Source organism: Camelus ferus, chromosome 1 (assembly GCF_009834535.1).
Source record: "Camelus ferus isolate YT-003-E chromosome 1, BCGSAC_Cfer_1.0, whole genome shotgun sequence".
Classification (NCBI taxonomy): domain Eukaryota; kingdom Metazoa; phylum Chordata; class Mammalia; order Artiodactyla; family Camelidae; genus Camelus; species Camelus ferus.
In genome coordinates, this window is record NC_045696.1 from 81,949,991 (window position 1) to 81,972,388 (window position 22,398).

The 22,398-nt window shown below is 35.3% G+C and overlaps 1 protein-coding gene across 1 annotated transcript in view; it reads right to left on the minus strand.

The window, feature by feature from the left end:
* Positions 1-1,151: 1,151 nt before the first annotated feature.
* Positions 1,152-22,398, minus strand: part of PRKCI (protein kinase C iota) — a 62,832-nt gene continuing 41,585 nt past the window's right edge. Inside the window, exons 9-18 of the mRNA XM_032484444.1 lie at positions 19,891-20,067; positions 19,358-19,455; positions 18,501-18,587; positions 16,519-16,654; positions 11,537-11,624; positions 10,404-10,529; positions 9,250-9,329; positions 7,815-7,904; positions 7,316-7,431; positions 1,152-3,774 (exon numbers count right to left, since the gene is read on the minus strand). Of these exons, the coding sequence (XP_032340335.1) occupies positions 3,687-3,774; positions 7,316-7,431; positions 7,815-7,904; positions 9,250-9,329; positions 10,404-10,529; positions 11,537-11,624; positions 16,519-16,654; positions 18,501-18,587; positions 19,358-19,455; positions 19,891-20,067 (1,086 nt within the window). The 3' untranslated portion in view covers positions 1,152-3,686. The remainder of the gene's footprint in view (positions 3,775-7,315; positions 7,432-7,814; positions 7,905-9,249; positions 9,330-10,403; positions 10,530-11,536; positions 11,625-16,518; positions 16,655-18,500; positions 18,588-19,357; positions 19,456-19,890; positions 20,068-22,398) is intronic.

The window sequence follows — 22,398 nt, forward strand, 5'->3', positions numbered from 1 at the left end:
ATGTGCGTGTGCGTGTATGTATGTATATACAGAGGGGGGAATCTCTCTAGATCTAAGATTTTATTCTTATTATGTATAATAAATTTGAAAACTTTAGAGCAAGGATCAATTTTATATGAAAATCAAGTAAAATTCATACAAGTTTCACTGGTGAAGGTGATAACCTTTCATGACCACATAATGTATATTTTATGACATTTTTCTGGCTTTTATCACTGGACTATTTGTTGTGGAAACAACCATCTTTCTCAGTGTGTCTGTGCTCTCTCTTGAATGTCAAGGGCAAACATTCTCTTTTTTAAGCCTTATTTAGCACCAGGCATTGGAAATTCCAGTACCTGCTAGAACAATATACTTTGGATACAAACTACTCAGACTATCTGGGTTTTAACTGATTCCTGAAGTCCTAGAGGAGACGAGGGTAAACCTATGAAGGGAGGCCATCAAATACGCCAAATGACTTGCTGTTGGGTGTTGACAAGAAACCAAGCTGTTGGATTTTAAAGACTGGAGATTGACTTTACTTTTCAGGGAGAAACTGGTTGCCCTACTATTTGCCTGAATACAAAATTTCCCTGAAGCTTCAAACCCCATTTTGGGAATTTACTAACTCAAAGAAAACAACCAAATTTATGATTTGGTACAGGGGATATTAGGATAAAATAATAGAGAAGACACAGGAGATCATCTTTGGTGGTTTTAATATACAGGCTCTAGCTATCTGACAAGTCAATTTAAAAAGCTCTTAAGATTTCACTCTTCTTGTAAAGGGAAAGTTATGGTGAAGAGGATCCTAAGTGTGGGACACTGAGCTCATGCTTGTTTATGTATGGGCACTAGGCTACAACTGCGAAAGGAGAAGTTGTGGAACTCCAGAACAGATCACTGTAGAACACACTGTTCTGAATCTGTCTAAATTTGGTTCAGTTTTAAAACTAGTTAAAACGCTTTATGTTCACTTGATTTTTCACTAATTTGTTTTTCAAGATAAGAGATTCATAGAAGGGTTAGTTTAAAAATACACGGACTAATATTTTATGAGCAAATGTCTATAATATGGCATCAGAACTACCAGAATGCTGCTCTAAGTACAGTGAAATTCCAAACACAACACTCTGATATGCTACATATTAAAAATGTTCCAATCTTGATGAGTATTAAACATTTTATTTAAAGATTTTAAAGTAAAAAAAAAAAAGGTACACAAATACAGATTACATTATACGAAGACAAAAATCAAAATTAAAAAAATTTAAAAGTAAATGTATAGGTACTAAACAAGCACGATACCTGATATCCATTTCAGGCTGCACACACATAAAATGACCTGACCACACACATGCTTCTGCAAAAGAGATTTTTTCTTAGAACACCAAAATTCCAACCATTCTGACTCTCAACTGCCTTAGTCCCCTGGTGAGTAATTTGAGAAAACATCTATGTAATAGAAAAAGAATTGGCAATGGCACATAAAGACTACAAAAAACAGAATACAATTAAAAACATATTTGTAATGCAATTCTGTATAAAATATACACAGTAAATTTTATTAGTTTAAAAAAAAGATTTAAAAACAAAAGGCCACCCTGAATAATGGTTAAAACCTCATCACAGAAAAATGCTCATCATTTGTAACATTACTGATAGAAAACTGATGGATTTTTTTTTTGAGAAGATATCTAAGTTGAAGATGTCTTTCATTCAAAATTTATTTAAAATTGTAGATAAGATAGTAACTCACTGTCTACCCTTTGCAAAATATTTTATCATGAATACTCTAATGCTCTAAGGACAAAATAAAAAAATAACTCGGAGAATTTAAAGTGTTTTTCAAAATGAGGTCCAAAGACCCAACAGAATTCTAAGGTGGGCCCAGTAATGTGCATTTTAAACAAACTTACTAGGTGATTATTCCACATTCTAACATCTGAGATACTAATGCCCGAAGGGAAACAGTACCACTTAAAAGCAAGATCACAAGCATATTTCTGACATAAGATGCCAGAATTTTCTAAAAGTTTATGATTTGAAGTGAATACTGCTTTTTGTTTTAAAACAAGTTTCAGGTATTAAGAGAAACACATATACCAGTTAAATAAATGTATGAAAGTGTTTCCTTTGAGGTGTTCACTGCTTTCTGACTTAGTTATTAGAAGAAAAGAGAGTATATGGCCAGAAACTTTGGAAAAATTACATTTCAAATGAAATGCAGCATCTAAAAAAAGAGATAATTTATTAAATGCCTATATATTTTAAATCATTCTAAATTTAAGACTAGATAGCTCTTCTAAAAATTACATTTTACTAAGGTTGGACAATTGTAAGTAATTTAAATGATCATGGTTATTTTTAAAATCCCTTTTAATAAAAAAAATATTTAAAAATAAACAGAAGGATGCTATCACTGGCATCACTTTAAATAATAAATTGTTAAACACTAATATTAATAAAATATAATCTGAAGAACTCTGCCTCTGAAATGTATTCTATTCTGATTACATGTGTTACCCACTTAACAAAAACTCATTGAAGGAGCTGGAACTGTGATGAATATGAATATATGTGCATATCCTGAACATTTATTAATTTTATTATTTTTCTTGGATTTCATTGATGACTCCATAAACAGGGTCCAAAAGTATGGATAATGTGGTTTGGGAGAAGAAACAAGCAAGGTTAAGACACCATTTGGAAGATAAATTATTTTCCTGTATACTAAATTACAAGGAAAAAATCGTATACATTCTGTGTCCACTGGATAACGGAATGCTTTTACAAGTTTGGTAACAAGTGAGTGCTTCCTTATTATTTAAATAAAATCACAAAAAGCAACCACGGGATTTACCCTCCAATAAGAAATAAATATTACAGTTTAATTTTCTGTGTCTGTTTTAAGTTTCTAATTTTTTCCTTTTAATATACAAGAAATGTTCCATTTAACTGCATCCTGGGTCCTTGGAACTACATTTATTAATATTCCAGTTAAAGTTCTGGTTAAAGGGACAAGCCAAGAAGCTACAGAATACAACCCTCTAATATACTACAGAAATAACTTGAATCAGTTCTTCAAAAACAGCTAATGATTTGGAATCTGATTCTTAGTAAAATGTGCCTATTTTTTTCCTCAAGGAGAATCTATATTCCCCAATTCTAAGCAAGCGACATCTTTTATTACCAATTTAATAACTATTGCCTTAAAAATCAATAATTTAATTTTCCAAGGCAATGATAAAATTTACAGCTGAATTTTAAACCACCAAAAAGTCAGAAAGTAATAGGTAATAAAGCAAGTTGTTCTGAATTGCTCTTTTATTCCAAAATTTAAACACTTAAATTACTTAATAGTGTCACAACAATCATGGGAGGCTCATGATGTAATCCCACCATGTGTCTTAATGCAATAGATACTCTTTTTAGGTAAGTATTTCCTTTAAACAAAAAAGACAACTTTATTATTCATCAGTAGGTTGCTGGATTACCAGTGTAACCAACTTTTGACACGATTGTCTGGAAACTAATTTTTTTCACAGTTAAACTGAGATTTAATAATTGACTCTTACAGTCAACAACTATTGAATGCTCTGTTTTGTAGGTGAAAAATATAAAATGGTTCATTGCATCCAGGCTGGTAACAAGTGTACCCATGCATTAAATGGCAACACAAGCAAAATGCATAGTTGAGAAGTTCAGACACATTCTTCTGCAGACATCAAAAGAGGATTAATGTACTCAAAACCTTCAAATTCAGACTGATCAATCTTCTTTACAATGTCACTGTTGAAAGAAGAATAAATTAATTTTCATAATCAAAATTTCTTTGATTTTTTTATTTAAATGGTAAAATAAGATTAAAAAATTAAAAATAAAGCTAATTTATATAAATTATGGCAGGAAAAAAACCTATAAGTTTTTAGATTAATTCCAAAACATTTTCTAGAAGAATCACCATGAGTGCTGAAAACCAGAAAAGACTAAGAATCCCACAGGCAAGTTTAGGACCAAAAAGTAGCGCAAACCTGAAGACTGGGAATAAATAAGGCACAAATTATCACAGTCCTGGTGATTTTAACTTTTGACCTGAAGAACGTTCATAATTACAGGTGAACATCCAGGTCTGAATTAGCATTCAATTTAGCAGTCGCCCCAACAGCCAGATGGAAGATGGTGAAAAGAATGCCCAGAAGGAGTTAACCAAAATGAAAAGGCAACAGGAGCAAGTACACCGATAGACCTGGAGTGAAGAGACCCCCACAGGGAGGCAGTGAGTGGGTCACAGGCAACAGAGAGGCTGGCATTCTGTGACACTGTGCTTCTAGTTTAATATAAAAGAGTGTGTACCGCCACCAAGTATTTTAGTACTTAAATGTACATGCCATACTGCAGAGCACAAAGTTACACGGGCTACAGTCCCTAGCTTCAAGAAGGGGAGGTAGTTCATATAACAGAAAGCAGTACACCTGCTAAGTTTCATACAGGACAAGCGAAGTCCTGCTCTAACCACAGTTCTAAAGAAAAGGGTGACTTCTACTTGGAGAAATTAAGAAGGGTAGCATCATTCCACAAACACTTACTAAATGGAATTATGAAAGATTATGGTAGGTCTGCAGAAACACAAGTAATTTACTAGAGTTGGAGCACAGAAACAGTGGGGTGTTAAGTGGCAGATGATGGCCAGCTCAAAGAAGCCAGCCAAGTTTACACTAAGGAGTTCCCCCTCGATGGAGTCCCATCATGGATCTGGGTACAAGTGAGGTAGCTCTGAGAGATGGGGAAGATTTTAAGAGGTAAAAAGGATGGAGGACTAGAGGGGAAATGGTATGAGCACAGTATTAACAGCAGACTATCAGGGAACGGTGAGTAACAGCCTGATTGGAACACAGCATTTGTGTTGAGTATAGTGAGAGAGATGGCTACAAAGTCAGGCTGCAGCAGATGGTGGGAGGCCTTAATTGCTTACTAAGGATAGATTTTTATCTGTTAGGCAATGTAGCAGTTACTGAAGGTTTCTGAGCAGAAGAGTTAAAGAACTGGAGTGGTGCTTCATGAGGTGTATCAAATGGGTTGCAAAGTAGAGAAGGAGCCCAATTTGGATGGCACAATATTCTAGGTATGATTTGAAAGAGATCTGAACTGGGCTTAACGGCAGAGGGAACGGAAAGGAAGGATCTAACACAAGTGATGACGTAAAGGAAGAAGAGACAAGGACTCGGCAGGGGAAGGTATTACATGGTTTGTTAAGGAAAAGGAACATCTTGAATCTAAATGCAGGAATACATGTTGGTACGATGAGCAGAAAGGGGTAAATAAAAACAAAGAACTGATTGAGAAAAATTTAGACTTCGTATGCTACAGGTGCTTGTCTGACAAACCAGGAGAGACGTTTAAACAAGCAGATGGAAATGCATCTCGGAAGAGGTATCTGGGCAGGGGTGAGGTGCCTCAGAAACCACCGCTCATTTACTCTTCACAGCAAGCCTGGGAGCTAGGCGGTACAAGAAGAAACAGGCTCAGAGGAGTCACGCCATTCACACGAGGGAAACCAGCTGGCAAGAGGTGGAGTCGGGATTTAAATTCCCACCTTCTGATTAAAGCCAGTGCTCTTTCTTATACACAATGCTGCCAGAAACAATGCTTTTGGTACATTTCTCTCTCCTCTAGCAGATAGTAAGATTTCTGAGAGACCGGCCTATGCCTTGATCACCTCTGAAAGTTTAGTACTCAGCACAGTGCCTTTTGCTCAACAATTGTTTGCCAATTACACTGGGAGTCACTCAATAGCTGGTATTCATGCTATGGGGCTGGCTGAAATCTCCAAGGTACAAACTGCAGGTGGCACAGAGAAGGCTGTCACAAACACAACCACAGAGCATCCTAGTCTCAAGGGGAAAGGGGAAAAAGGACAACAAGTGGTCAGAGGTGACACAGAACCAGGATGGGCAGTGCCAACTGAAGCAGGCCATGGGTGCCCAATGCTTTACAGACATCAGGGGAGATGGGAACAGATCAAAAAATGCTTTAAAATGTAGAAATTAGGAAGTCAGTTCAAACTTCAAAAGCTGAAGGAGCAGGTTAAACTGTAAGAGGTTAAAGTGTTTGCAGCAAGAGTGCAAGACAAGCAATGCTGGCTACTCTGAACGAGTTAATGGCGATACTGCTTATTTTTCTTTTCCCATTAGCAACTATTACCTATTTTTGAAAAAGCTTGAAGATGAAAAGAAAATGAGAAAAAAAATGCAGTGGTTCCAAGAAGTGGAAAAATTAGGATATTTGAGCATGTTTATAAGCAGAGGGAAAGAAGCTGGAAAAGAGGAGTTAAGGAGGCGGGCTAATGGAGGTAACTGACAAAACGAATCCTGGAGAAAATGAAGGAAATGGGTTTAGAAAAAGAGGAGGGTACTCCTTGCACAAGAGAGACAGCCTTCTAACAACAGGGAAGAAGAAAAAGTTTGGGAAGAGTCAGAAAGCAATTCTGAGATGTAAGGTGGTCTGGTGACAGCTGGAGAGGGTGCAAGCTCACACGAGGGAGGTCTCCATCCTTGCAGACAAGTTAAGGCAGGGTTAATATGTTAAGAGTGATGGAGGCAGGGGTGGGGTTGAAGGCTTCTAAAATGCAGAGATAGTCAGGAACAGCTGTGGTGAGAAAAATGATAAGAACTAACAAGATGTAAAAGTAAAATGACTGCCAAGCAGTAAGGGCCTCCATGAGATGAGAGAAGGAATCTGTAACGACAGGTGAATGATCAGATATTCCCAAGTTATTCTAAAAGATACAACATACACACAAAACATATGTCAGATCACTGCTGGCTGGACTTGATACGTTGATGTAATCTTTTAAAAAAGCAATTTGGCAATATATATCAAGAGCTTTACAAAGCTCATACCCTTTGACCTAATTCCCCCTCTAGGAATCTTATCTTTGTAATACTCAGGAACTGACAAAGAAGGTCATCATCACAATGGGAAACAGTGCAGTGCAGTGGAAAGAGGACAGGCCTTAGTCAGACTTGGGTATGAATCCTGGCTCTGCCACCTCACAGCTGTGTAACTTTGCTTAACCTCTCTGAGCCTCGGTTCCCTTATCTGAAAAACGAAGGTGACACAGACTAGGTTTACAAGGTTGTTGTGAGAATCAGAGATAATACATGTAAAGCAAAGTAGAAAATGGCAGTTACTGTTTTTATTATTGTATAAATCAAATATCCTGTAACCGAATGATTAAATTATAGTGTAATCTGATAATGAAATATTGTAGCCATTAAAAATGGAATTTTCAAAGAACTTTAAAAACATTACAGTTTATGGAATTACTTACTCATCGTCTGGAGTGAGCTGGACAGGTTCATTCGTAAACTGAGAATCAAAGTTGTCCAAACCAAATTCCCCAGAAATATTTGGTTTAAAGGGAGGTACCACCTGCTTTTGCTCCATCTAGAAAGACACACTGGATGACAGCTCAAGCCTGCATTCTTAGGAAAATTCCACCTTTATATTTCTCCTCTGCCCTCAGATGCTTCCCGGTCTTATTACAGTGAGTCCCTAGGCATGGTTCTACAATATTCACAATGATGGAAATAATTTACTAATCTGAACATTGATGCAGGTCTCCATAATACTACATCATTTTAATATTCCATTAAATTAGCACTCTAAGCTTTTACTGTTTTGAAAACTTTTTAAAAAGCACTTGCAAGAGTGGTTTTAAGTTATTTAAGCTGTGATATACTATTTTTTCCAATGTTCTTCTAAGTTAATAAACTTTGGCCAACCAAAATAATGAAACCTAATACATAACACAATCAAAATTTACATACCATATCCCAATCAACATTTCGGAAGAACGGGTGTCCTTGAATATCAGCAAATCCTGTTTGAGGATGACAACCCAATCGTTCCTTTGGGTCCTATGGTGCAAAGAAATGTTTCAAGAACTGCGTGAATATCCTGCTTTAGAATCAATCACCTTTGTGACCTATGTTTTGTGTCTAATATGTGTCTATATGTCTGAAATCAGAATGGTCTACCTTTCATTTCTAGAAAGCATAACACTGGATATCAAATGAGTATCTGAGGCTTGTAACAAGTAGGATTTCCTCAAGGCTCTCTCTAGAGCTATCTTGTAATTCAAGTGGAGACCTGTCACAACACCTTGCTAAAGAAAAGTGGGAGGGAAAAGAGAGCAGCAGAATCACTTGGGCAGCATCCAGCTCTTCTGTTGACATGGGTTAGAGTGACAGTCAAAATATGCAAACTCCTAAACTTTACAAGTTTATTCTTAGCTCCATTTAAAAGCCTTATGCCCAATTATAGCAGCAAACCAAAATCTGTGTACTATGATGATACAATCATTATCTGAATCACTGGACTGAGAAGGGGCCAGCAACTTACAAAATTATCATGAATGAGAACGTGTTCCCCCTTTCCTTTCCAATAAAAGGCATTTTGTTTTTTTGCACATTAACACTTCTCACCTTCATTTTTCAATGTATTGAAGCTTAGGTATCAGTTTAAATTTTTCCTCATATAAAGTACTCATTTAAAACAAGCTTGAATTTCTTATTTTATTAAAATTGGTCATTACCTATGTATCTTAGAAAGTAAACTGCAAATCAGCCTACTTTCTAACATATCATTTATTTAAAATATGATTTTAAAGTAAGAGTTGGTTGTTGGTATGGGAAAAACCTACATGTTTGGTGTCAGAAGTGATGAGTAAAAACAGTTAAGAACTGCAACCTTAGATTCTAAAACTCTTCTAGCCTACCAACTGCAACAAACAATGGAATGTGTTCAGATTTTTTTTAACGTGCCAATGATAGCATTTTTTCTGAGTATTATCTAATTATAGGACTTTGACGTGAGAATTTGTAAGCAACACGACTGCCACAAGTGCTCAATAAGTAAAGACATTCTATGAGTAATAATCCAAAGAAAATTGAAAAATAGAGCAACAGTACAATTGAGACTATCCTCAAAGATGTAATTTTCCCCTGAGTACATGGTATATATCATTTACATTGAAAATGTAACATATAGCTGGGGGCAAATTATATTGGCAAAATGGAAAGGACAATTGATCTCAGGATCTAATGCTGCCAACTTACTCTACGGTGAAGAGACAAATTCCAGATCTAACTGAAAAGTTACATACCCTGATGTTTTACAATCTTACGTTGCCTGCGCCTCTACTTACCGGTTTCGTTTGTACAGAGAGATTAAATCACTAAAGGTTTTACACACAATTTATACCTTGTTGAGGAAACTCTTCAGGACACTTGCTGCTTTTACAGACAGAGAACGTGGTATGCGAATCTGTTTTTCCAAAATAACTAGAAAGATAAAATTGACAGCATTTAACTTTTACAGGGCTTTAATCTTAAACTTTATTATTATGAGATATTTAAGGCAACCTAGCAGAAAGAAACAAGATGTCACATATACCACCTCAGCGTCCTGTGTCCTTTCCCAGTCCCACTTCGCTCCTTCCTTCTGAGACAGCCTCTCATCTAAACACTGTTTTTACCAGTTATATGCATATATTTTACTCTTTGACTACCTTATTGTGCCTTAGTTTCCTCATCTGTAAAACTGGAATAAAAATAACACCTGCTTCATAGGGGTGTTGTCAGGTTTAAAGGTGTTAGTACCTGTGAAATGTGTGGCACATACTACCATATTCGATTTTACTGGACACTGCCAAATTATTCTCCAAAGCTGTTGTGTCAATTTTTCACTCCCGCCACCAGTCTATGAGAGTTCCAATCGCTCCATATCCTCACCAGCATTGGTAGTATCAGACTTGGAAATTTTTACCAAATGTGGGAGTATAAAAAGTAGCTCAATGTTTTAACATGCACACCCCTAACTAGTAGTGAGGTCGAACGTCTTTCCACATATTCCACAGCCACCTGGACTTCCCATTATATGAAATATCTATCCATTTCCTGTGATGGCCTTAATCATTAAATGCAGAATTTAATGGCACTTCTGTTCAATTCTTTGTATTTCCAATTGTGGGGCTTTTTTCTTCACCTTTTGAACCCTCTTATCTTCTTGGTATGCTACTTTCCCCTCAATATGGTTCTTGGACTTCTGCACTCAGCATTGTGGTCTAAATAAAATGTCACACAATTCCTTCCTCCAATCTCTGTGATGTACAATCTGAAGGAACCTCTCTGTCATGATTTTGAGTATGAGGTTACTGGCGAAAGGGACTGAAGACTACAGAGGTAGGAAGGAGATATCAAAACAAAACAAAACCAAACTCAAAGCCTCACATGTGAAGCTGTATATTGTCTAGATTATTCTCCTCTTTCTTACTCAAAGTACTAACTTGAGTTGTCTTCATTCATGCTCTAGAATAGGTTATTCACAGAGAATCTTGATAAAATACTGCAAATTACCTTGAAAAAGATAATCCTCTGTGTTTTGATCAGGGTTATCTGAGCTCCCGACAATATCAAATGGAGACCTTCCTGCCATCATCTCAAACATCAGCACTCCAAGAGCCCACCAGTCGACACTGAAACCTTCAAAAAAGAAATTTTAAAGCAATAAATTATCCATTCTGCATTCTTCAGAGCCAGTAATTTGAGATTCATTTTATTACATAATAAAGAAGATAAACATAATGAAAACGTAAACTATACACTATAACTACCATAGTAGACATTGGGGATTATAGGAATATTTCACTAATCAAAAAGGGGAGGTGTCTAAAAGATAACTTTAAAAATCAAATATAGAAAGTGAAACATGAATTTCTCTTCCCAAATACATCTGTAATTTCAGACTAATGGCCTCTATCTAGTATTTTGTTATGAGGATATAAATTGTATTTGAGAATAACCTTCCTTGGTGTGAAACTTGATCTTCTGCTAGCTGATTAAAGATCTTTGAAGGATGCTGGAATCAGATTATGAGCCACTATAAGAAGTACTCATCCTCCTTTACAACTGCTGAAATCAGAGGGCCAGAACCCAAAGGGTCAAATGTTTCCTTAAGATAAACATATCTTCTGGTTCCTGACAAGCACTCAATCTTTCCTCCATCTTTCAAATTCCTAGCGGTAAATACCACAGGAATTCTGAACAATCTTTCAGAGGTTTATGACTCTGGAGTCACATGACTAAAGTTTAAATCCCAGCTCTGCCACTTTTTAGCTACATGACCTTGGGCAAGCTATTTAAACTTTCTGTGCATCAGTTTCCTTGTTTGTAAAATGGGAATTAACAGTGCTGACCTCACAGGATTATTAAGATTAACTTAGTTAATATATGCAAACTGCTTAGAACAGTGCCTAGTACTCATAAGTGCCTGCCACTAATAAAATATTATTAAAATCTGCACCTTCAAATACTGCCAAGGTCCCACTGTCTCTGATTTCAGAGTTTGGGGTTTTCATGTGAGATTGAAAGGGATCAAGTAAATTGATATTAATAAGATCAGTAATGAAATACTATAGCATACTATAATGCAATTGGTATCGTGTTTAACAACCCCCTAGTACATAGCTAAAATATCACCAATTTATTACCATAATCTTCTCCTCTTAAGATTTCAGGAGCAATGTAATTAGGAGTACCACAGAAAGTGCTGGTTGTGTCTCCTGGCCGTAATCCTTCCTTTTATTAAAAAAGAGAAACAATAATAACAAAATGCAAAATGTTTTAAATTCACCTCTTTTATTTCATCTATCATATAAGTTTAGCATCTGTAGGTAATATATTAAGCTCACATATCGCTAGCACAGTTGCCTTTATTATTGAAATCACACGTTGCTGCTAAATAACTTCAAGAAAACCTATCCTCATTACAGTCAGTTCAATTGAGATAAAAATTGCATTGAAAATAATTTATATTCAAGTCAAAATTTAACACAAAAATATAAATTACATGAGTAGAGGAATCATATTTTATGAAGAAAAGAAGCACCTTAAATCCCACCTCCCAACACAACCACTGCTGGCATTATGGTGATTCCCTTCTGGTTGTTCTTCCTAAGGCACATGTTTTTTGGTTTTGTATTTAATAGCTACAGGATGGATAAAATTAAGGTAAAACACACTAATATGTATGAATAGATACATTTATACAATATGTATAAATAACAAATGGAACAATCACCAAGAAGCTAAAAGAAACTTGTATGTAGCTAACAACACAGCCTCAAAATACAAATAGTGAAAATGGACAAAATTATTAAGAGAATTTCACAGTCACTGCCATGTACTGAATGTTTGTGTGCACCCAAAATTTATATGCTGAAGCCCCAGTGGTATAGCACTGGGAGGTGGGGGCTTTGAGGAGGTAATCAGGCCATGAGGTTGAAGCTCACATGATGGGATTCATGTTCTTATAAAGCCCCCCTGTCTCCTTGCTCCGTGAGGATACGAGGAGAAGAGAGCCATGCGCCTTCACCCACATGCAAACTAGGAAGGGTGCCTTCAGACGCTGATTCTGCCTTGATCTTGGACTCTTCACTAAGGGGTGCTGGGTAAACTAGACGGCTACTTGTAAAAGAATAATTAGAACATTTTCTTACATCATATACAAAAATAAACTCCAAATGGATTAAAGACCTAAATATAAGACTGGAAACCATAAACTCCTACAAGGAGACATAGGCAGAACACTCTGACATATATCATAGCAATATATATTTATTTATCTGTCTCCTAAGGCAAAGGAAACAAAAGCAAAAATAAACTAATGGGACCTAATTAAAATTAAAAGCTTCTGCACAGCAAAGGAAATCGACAAAATGAACAGACAACCTACTCAATGGGAGAAAATATTTGCAAATGATATGAGATACACAGGTTAATATCTAAAATATATGAACAATTCCAAAAACCCAAATAACTCAGTTAAAAAATGGGCAGAAGGACTGAACAGGTATTTTTCCAAAGAAGACATAGAGATGGCCAACAGGCACTAAACAAGATGTTCAACATCACTAATCATTAGAGAAATGCAAATCAAAACTACAATGAGCCTCTACCTCACAACTGTCCCACCTATTCTCAAAAGGACCACAAACAACAAATGTTGGTGAGGATGTGGAGAAAAGGGAACCTTTGCATACTATGGGTGGGAATGTAAATTGGTGCAGCCACTGTGAAAAGCAGTATGGAGATTCCTCAAAAAAAATGAAAATAGAACTACCATGTGATATAGCAATTCCACTCTTGGATACATACATGTCTGAAGAAAACGAAAACATTAATTTGAAAAGATACTTGCACCCTAATGTTCATAGCAGCGTTATTTACAATAGCCAAGATATGGAAGCAAACTAAGTGTTCACTGATAGACAAACGGATAAAGAAGATATGGTATACACACACACACACACACACACAATGGAATACTGTGAGTCACAAAAAAGAATGAGACTTTGCCATTTACAACAACATGGATGGACTTGGGAGGGTATTATGCCTTGTGAAATAAATCAGAGAAAAAGAAATCCTGTATGCTATCACTTATATGTGGAATCTAAGGAATACAACAAAGTAGTGAATGTGACAATTACAACAACCCCCGCACCCAGACTCCCAGATACAGAGAACAGACTAGTGGCTACCAGTGTGGAGAGAGAGGGGGAAAAGAAAAATAGAGATAAGGGATTAAGAGGTACAAACTACTATATAAAATAAATAAGCTACAAAGATATATTGTGCAGCATGGGGAATATAACCCATATTTTAATAACTATAACAGGAGTATAATCTTTAAAAACTGTGAATCACTATGTTGTACACCTGAAACTTATATAATATTGTATATCAACCATACCTGAACTTAAAACACTAAAAAGATCATCTAAAAATAAGCTGAATAATAGTAAATATACAATTAAGTATGTTTTTTTTTACTTTATAAGCATGTAATTTCCCATGTGATTACAGACTTATTATTAATGACTATAAAATTCAATTGAACATATGTACCTATTAACCATTTCCCTATTGTTAAATTATATGGTACAAAATTCCAAACAGAAAAAGGCAGGGAGATAGTCTCTAAAAACCAAGCCTTTCTCCCATTCTTGTCCCTGACACATCCAGTTCCAGCTCCCTAGAGGTAACCACTGGTATGAGGTTCTTATGTGTTCCCGCAGAGATATTCTGGGCTTGGGGTACATATTTTTCTTCAATTTTTTTACTACTATATATAACACTAATATAACCACTTAGAAGAAACATATAGTAATACATGTTGTGACTCCAAGGATCTTTTTAAGATCCCTAATAGGGATATGTATGTTATCTTTGTATATTAGCACATTGTGGAGATATCATGGTTTGGTTCCAGAATTCCGCGAAAAAGCAGATCACAATAAAACAAGTCACATGAATATTTTTGGTTTCCCAGTGCATGTAAAAATTATGTTTACACTATACTGTAATCTAATAAGTGCGCAACAGCATTATGTCTAAAAAACAAAGTGCATACCTTAATTTTAAAATGTTTTATTGTTAAAAATAAAAGCTAACCATCATCTGACAACACAGGGTCACCACAAACCTGTGTTCAAAAAACACAGTACCTGTGAAGCACAGTAAAGCGAAGTACAATAGCACGAGGTGTGCCTATACAAGGAACTATGAATGTGATTTAAGTTGTTCTGTATTATTGGCAATGGTTTGACATATAGTCTCATGGTAAATGACACGCATTTTCAAGGCAAGAGTCAGAGGCAAGGGATGCAGTTTGTTAACCTGTAAAAGAGCTATGCTATAACCTTGTGACTGGCTATCTGAATGTAGGCTCATCAGCTGAACTATCTACAGTATATCATAGATATGATTATAAAACCCCCTGCTGGACACAGTCAACAATCTTATAGTTACCAGGGAAAGGGGGTGGGAAGGGATAAATTTGGGAGTTTGAGATTTGCAAATGTTAGACACCATATATAAAAATAGATTTTAAAAAGTTTCTTCTGTACAGCACAGGGAACTATATTCAATATCTTATAATAACCTTTTATGAAAAAGAATAAAAATGAATATATGTATATGTATGCATGACTGGGACATTGTGCTGTACACCAGAAATTGACACAATGTAACTGACTGCACTTCATTAAAAAAAAGTCACCTGCTGAGGAAAAAACAAAATTAAAGGCACATCAACTGATAAAACAGCTAAAGTTTTTCAGACAACAAAAAATCAATGTTCATAAAATATTTCAAACATAAGTCTGACGATATTAACTGCAGTCTTCATATGCCTACAGTCAGCACCATTCTCTGCATTCTTTATATAAAAGCACCTAGTGAGAAACTGAAGAAATTAATGAAATCTAAAGTATTTGCGGAGAAACTATGAAAAAAACCTGTGTCTTAGATTTCTCAAAGAACTACTGTAAGGAAAAGAAATTCACCCAATATTTGCCCAAGGTCAGACTTCAGGTAAGTTTAAATACTAACTCTAAGTCACAAAATAAGAACATTCAAAATTCAGGGGATTTATTTCCCATAAGCTTTAATATTGGATGTAAATGTTAGTTGGAAAAGAGACAAAGTTCTGTTAGTAAAGTCTCTGAACAAGACTTCCAACCCTGGTATCTTTTCCTACTAATAATTAGAAACAGCTCCTGGAGAAGGAGGAAAGACAGAAAGGGAGACAAGCAAGACAATCAATTTCAAGAACTACTAAATAAAACCTTTAAGATTTATCAAAGATCCTGATTAACTTGATCAAGGATCTCTGGGAAGAGGAGAATATATTACAAACCAATATAATTTTTCAATAAGAGTAACAAAAGTTCAAGTAATTTTTTTCTAATAGTATTTTCCAGGCAAAAGAGGATTCCCAAATTTCTCTGAATAGAGGAGAGAGGCTGTGAAGGCACTTCCCTCAGGTGAGTGGGGACAGGCGATCAGCAGATTTACACACTTGCTGCCGTATTTACTGTGTGAAGATCATTCCACCCCAGCTCTTTTAATGAGGAAAGTAGCTCCCTACACGTTTTGTCAAAGAAGACTGGACCCTTACATGGAATGTTGTTACAAAAAAGAATAAAATATCAAGAAATAAAGGATATGTCCTGAGAGTAATGAAAATTATTTGGTTCTATTATACTTGATGTCAGATGTTTAAATTTAAATATAAAAAAAAGTTAGATTTCCTAGGAAAATCTTGAATGCATTATTAAGCATCACAATTAAATGGCAAAAACTGGAAGGAGATTCACAAGCAGTTGCGTTAAAGTTGTGGGTTTGCAGACAGCTTTTACCACCACATTTTCTTCAATAGTGTCACAACTTTCAAGACAAAAACTTATGGACAATAAAAATAAATTAACTCTTTATTATAGAACATAACACAGAAAATATGGAATTTCGTAAATGGCTAGGAAGTAAGTACATTTGCCTTTGTGCTAGAATTCCAAAAAGTATCCTAAACAAAGTAGCAATTATTTCCCCATCTTTAAATATGAAGTTATTTACCAAAACAATCTCCTGAGCCGCTGAGATCTTTTGAATAACTAGAAATTTCCCTCACCTTACACATGCCATAGTCAGTGAGTTTAATGTGTCCTTCAGAGTCCAGCAATACGTTGTCCAGTTTCAAATCTCTATAAATTATCCCTCGTTCATGAAGGTAATTTAATGCTAGACTGATTTCTGCAGAGTAAAATCTAAAATAAAATAAAAAATTGCTCATTTGATTCAAAATTTTAAATTGTGGTAAGTTTCTAAAGGAAGGTATTTAAATCCTACTCCCATCTGCAAACCAGAACATCAAAATCATGTCAAAAGATTTTTTTCTTCCAGTGTTTTTAGGAACAACACCAAAACACAAATTGGAGTACCACTTTAAAATAGCTGAGCCCCAAATATAACTACAAAAGTTCCAGTCTAAATTAAACTCATACTTTTTGTAAAGTTTAATGTTTAATTTGAACGTCTCAAGCAGGGGTTCTTAATCTGGGTCCTTGGATAGACTTCAGAAAGTCCATATTCCTACAACTGGATGCAAAGTTGTATGTACGTGTACTTCTCCAATTGTTTTCACAGCTTACATCACTTCTCTAAGGGACAAATGATCTCCCCAAATGCTAAGAATCATTGGCTGGTCTAAAATAAAAGAGTATGGAGAGTTGACCCCTCAAACCATAAAATCTATACTAAACTTCTAGAAAAGGAATAGGAAGAAATTATTCTACAATAGTAACATTTAATATTAAAGAACTTTTCAAAACTGCCACCAACTCGTTGGTGATAAGCAGAACTTCTGACCTGAACAATGAAAATGAAACACCCAAGCTGATTTATAGCTGCTTTGGTGAATACTATCACGATCATGCTTGGAGGTATGTAATACACACCTTCTAGCTACTTAATTCTATGAAGAGGGAATTTGAGCCCTTATCCCGCACTTTGGTTCCTAGAAAAGTGAAAATGGTATAAAACCAGAATGGGCACTTTAATACAGTAAAAACTAGGTTACTTCCCCCAAGTCCAACTGAACAAACAAGGAAGAAATACTGGCTATATTCACAATTTAAAATATCATCTGTGGCTTTGCTATGAAGGGTAACCATTTGATAAAGCCTAAATAAATAATGAACATACAGTAAAAAACAAATAAAGAGTTTGGCCTTGAGATTAGATTAATACACTTTATATCTTCTTATGAAGTTGAAGGATATTTTCTCTTTTTGACAAGAAATATCAATGAATAGCAAGATTTCCACTAAATAAGTTATTTTTTAAAATCAATATCTAACCTTTGTTACATACCTATACAAACTCCTATGCTTCTTTTTGGCATTACTCTTGTAAAGGGCAAAAGGGTAGAATTACTGCTAATTATGAGTGAAAAACAGCAAAGCATGGCACTGATGGATTAAACTTCATAACCAAGACCATGGTGCCTAGCCACCTAACTCCTCCAACATTTATATAAACAATATACAATCTTGCATAATATCTTAAGAGCACTAAACAAACAAATGATATTTAACACACTTTTCTCTTATTAATCAGCACATGGGATCATAAGGGGAAAAGCCAAAGGCAAAACAATTTAGAGATTATAATTATGGAAGAACAATCAGAATTACATAATAGCTTGAGAGGAATTGTTTTATTACTCTCAAGTATATATGAAATATAATCTTCTAATAAGTATTGCCAGAGATCACTGCAAACTTGAGGAGATTAGTAAAGTGTTTATAAATTCATCAATTCTTTCAGTGGCTGATGCTGAATAGACAAAATATTTGAAAGCAACTGAGTTCAGTAGATTAAAGGTTTCTCCTTTGATACTGTTTACACTTTTTAATTGCTTACAATTATTATATATATAACATATTATATATATTATAATATAAATTAACTTTTAGCTTAGTCTCTACATGACATAAAGAATTAACTAGTATCAAAATCAATGATTTACCTACTGTTTCACTGGCATATAAAAAGTCCCACAGCTCTCCCTTGCAAAATCCAAATCGAGCAAACAATAAACAGGAAACTAACCTGGCATGTTCTTCAGGAAGTTTTCTCTGTCGCTGCATATGAAACATTAGATCGCCTCCATTAACATACTCTATGACAAAGAACAATCTAAAACACAGGAGAGAGAGAACATGTGAAACCAAGATTCAGAATAAGGCGGTGTAACTGCGTTTTAAACGCTGTGGAAGGGGGAGGGTATAGCTCAAGTAGAAGAGCGCATGCCTAGCATGCTCAGGGTCCTGGGTTCCATCCCCAGTACCTCCTCTAAAAATAAATAAACCTAATTATCCTCCCTCCAAAAAAAGAAAACCAAACCAAAACAAAAAAACACTGTGGAAACCACTGACGACACAGAAAGCATTCTACATGATTCACCCTTAACAAAAATTCCAGGAATTTGGTGGAAACAAAGGGTACTGGAGTAAAAGGCTGTTTAATCACAGAAAGTAAACCAGAATGATAGCAATTCTCCTATTCTAAAGCAGTATCACTTGTGATCCAGAGCTCTCACTCCCACCCCAGTTTTAGCCTGTACAAGATAAGTCATTTTCAACTGTCACTTAAGGTAAAAGAATTAAGGATTTATCCCCCTATTAAACTCTAGGAAACTTTCGAATCCTAAAACTAGAATCTTAGAGATATAACCTGGCCTTTTGCTTTTTTTTTTTGGCCTAAAGCAGTAATTTCCTACTGCTGATCTCAATGTCAAGTTGATATCACTGATTAGAGTATGAGTAGCAAGAAATCATGAGCACAGTACTGCTGTGTCTGTTTCCATGTGACTTCCACTTCAGGAATGACCATAGAAAGGGTTCTTATTGTGTAATATATCAAAATGTGTAAAGCCCAGTAATCATTCCATTATGTTTCAGTCTTACCTGCTTTCGGTCTGGAAGCAAGAATGCAGCCCAACAAGGAAAGGATGATTGGACGCCTGCTCAAAGACATGCTTCTCTGTCTGCACCCAGTCAATATCCTATTTTAAAATGTCAAAGAAATCTGTGTCAAACTGAAATGATATCATCAAAACTATGATAAATATGTTCTTAGCAATTCCATTACCACGAACACAATTATTAACTAATTAGGCTAAATATCAAAAGCATTGATAATCATGAAATAATAATTTACATATAAAGAGAAAAACACTACCAGTAAATCTTTCAATATTATGAAACAGTCTAGAAAACTTTTACAAAGTTCAAGTACTTTCCCTTGATAATAATATGATTTGATTTTTATTTTTTAAAAAATCTAATAATCATCAGATAACTTTAAATATACCTTACATAATATGTTTGAAGCCTATATTTAGAAAAGACTGAAATAATAAGGCACAAACACTGGGTTTTCTTCTGAAATAGTATACTTGAGCCAACTTAACAGTAAACACAAACATCACTGTCTTTACCTCATCATCATTGACAAGTTCTTTTTTCACCACCTTCATTGCATAAATACGATCTGTTTTTTTTAACCGCACCAACAGTACTTTGGCATAACTTCCTCTTCCTATTACCCGGAGCAAATCAAAATCCTGAAGACCTAAACTGGATGAAGCTTTGCCACTTTCCCTGGTGTTCATTGCCTGTTGAGAACAATCATATCAGCGTTACACTTGAAATATTTTGCATAATACAATATATTTCTAACACTGAGCTATAACTATACCTATAATACTTTTAATATTTTCTGACTTAAGTTCTTAATTATTTTCTTACATCATTCCAAACAACACAATCTAACTATTCAAGAGGTAGGATGAATTCATGAGTTGGGGTCAGCAGGGTGGTGTTAAGAATGGAGAGGGAGCTGAAATCTAAGAAATGCTGGAGGCAATGGAGATGCATTAATTAAAAAAAAGAGACTAACTTTGGTGACTAGGAGATTGGAGGTATCACTGCCAGAAAAATAAAGTGTGAGCACAGGATCAGACTGACAGAGTTGATGAGATACTGAGCTTGGTTTTTCACGCTGAAGTTAGAAGTTATAAGGGGACATCAAGAGGAAAGTCTGCTGAAAGCTTGATGTATGAAATCTGAGTTAATGAGAGGACACTTTCAGAGACATTTCCACAAGCTACAGGCAGAAAACAGGCATGAGGCAGTTCAGCTAATGGAAAACATTCTTTTTTTAATACAACACCAAGTCTCCTTTGGAATGACAAAGGCAGCCTTACAATTCATTAACAACTAGAAACTCAGGCCTCTGATAATTTACAGAGAAGGCTCAAGACAATCTTTTATTAGATACCTGCAAAATCCTCAGCACACAACCAACAGATGTACCCGTGAGAATTAAGTATGAATTTTCTGAAGTGAAGAGTATCAAGAAAAACAAAGAGCAAATTTTGAGAAAGATAAACTACTAAGCACAAAACAGAAAAAAAAAAAGGTATTATGAAAACTGAAGGAGAATGACGATTCAAAAGAAAGCTCAACACATTAAAATTTAAAAATAATAATCTGATTTGGTAACAAGGATAAATTAAAAGGAGTGAAAGAAACTGGATTAGAGCAGATTAAGAAAGCAGAGAATGGTAAGAAGGTAAAGCAATGTACAGACTTAAGTACAGCTGAGTGAAAATGATAAAAAAGAATCAAATGGAACAAATGCACAGCAACTTCACAGGGCCTGGAAAAAAGGCCTGCTGACCTACAATTCTATACCCTGAAAAAATAGCCTTCAAAATGAAAGTGGAATAAAAACATTTTCAGACAAACAAAAACTAAGGAAATCTATCATTAGCAGGCATTCATTAAAGCAAATAGAGTTCTTCGAGAAGAAAGAAGACCTCATATAGAAGATGCAGGAATGAGTACTGAACAAAAAGAATAAAATATGGATAAACCTAAATAAGATTTATCCACATTTAAAACTATTGACTATTTAAAAACACTAATACACACACACACACAAATATTTAAAATATGACAGAAATAGCACTAAAGGCAGGAAGGAAGCATGAATAAATTTAAATTGTTCTAAGGTCCTTGCATATTCTGGGAAATGGTAAAAAAATATTAATAATTCATGCTGAATTTAAGTAAGTTAAGAGTATAAGATGCAATCTCTAGAACAACCAGTAATAGAATAGAATCACTAACCAAAAGAGAGTTGCAGCTAAACTAATATGAGACAAAGTAGTTGTAGCCTACAGTGGTGGCTGCTTCTAAAGAGCACCAGTGATCCCCATGTCCTAGTATTCATGCACTTGCAAAGTCCCCTCCCCTTGTGTGTGGGCTGGACCTAGTGACTTGCTTCTGATGAAAAATATGTGACAAAAATTGACGGAATGTCACTTCTGAGATTAGATTACAAAAAACTGTGTGTTCAGTCTTGCTAGCATTTATTTTCTCTGGATCTCACTGCTTGCTTGCTTTCTCTGATGAAGCAAGCTACCTTGCTGTGAGCTGCCCTAAGGCCCTGTGGCAAGGTACTGAAACCTGCCAACAGTGAGGTGAGTGTGAAAGCAGTTCCTTCCCCAGCCAAGCCTTGGGATGACTGCAGTCTGCCAGCACACTGACTGCAGTGTGGAATGGACTCTGAGACAAGGACCTAGATAAGTCACACTTGGGCTTCTAACCCATAGAAATTGTAACATAATACATTTTGTTTCAAGACACTATATATTAAGGTAATTTGGTAAGCAGACTTTAAGACAAGAAGCATTTCTACAGAGAGAAATTTCTTCATGAAAAAGGGCTAACCCAATAGAAGATTTTATGATTCTGAATCATAGACTCATAAGAATACTTAATAACATAGCCTCAAAATATATGAAGCAAAAACTAACAAAACTAAAAAGAGAAGGTAAACTCAGAAACCTTTTGGTACAGAAAAAACAAGCAGTCAGTGAGGTAACAGAAGACTGAATAAAATTGTTAATAATCTTGACCTAATTGACATGTACAGTTAC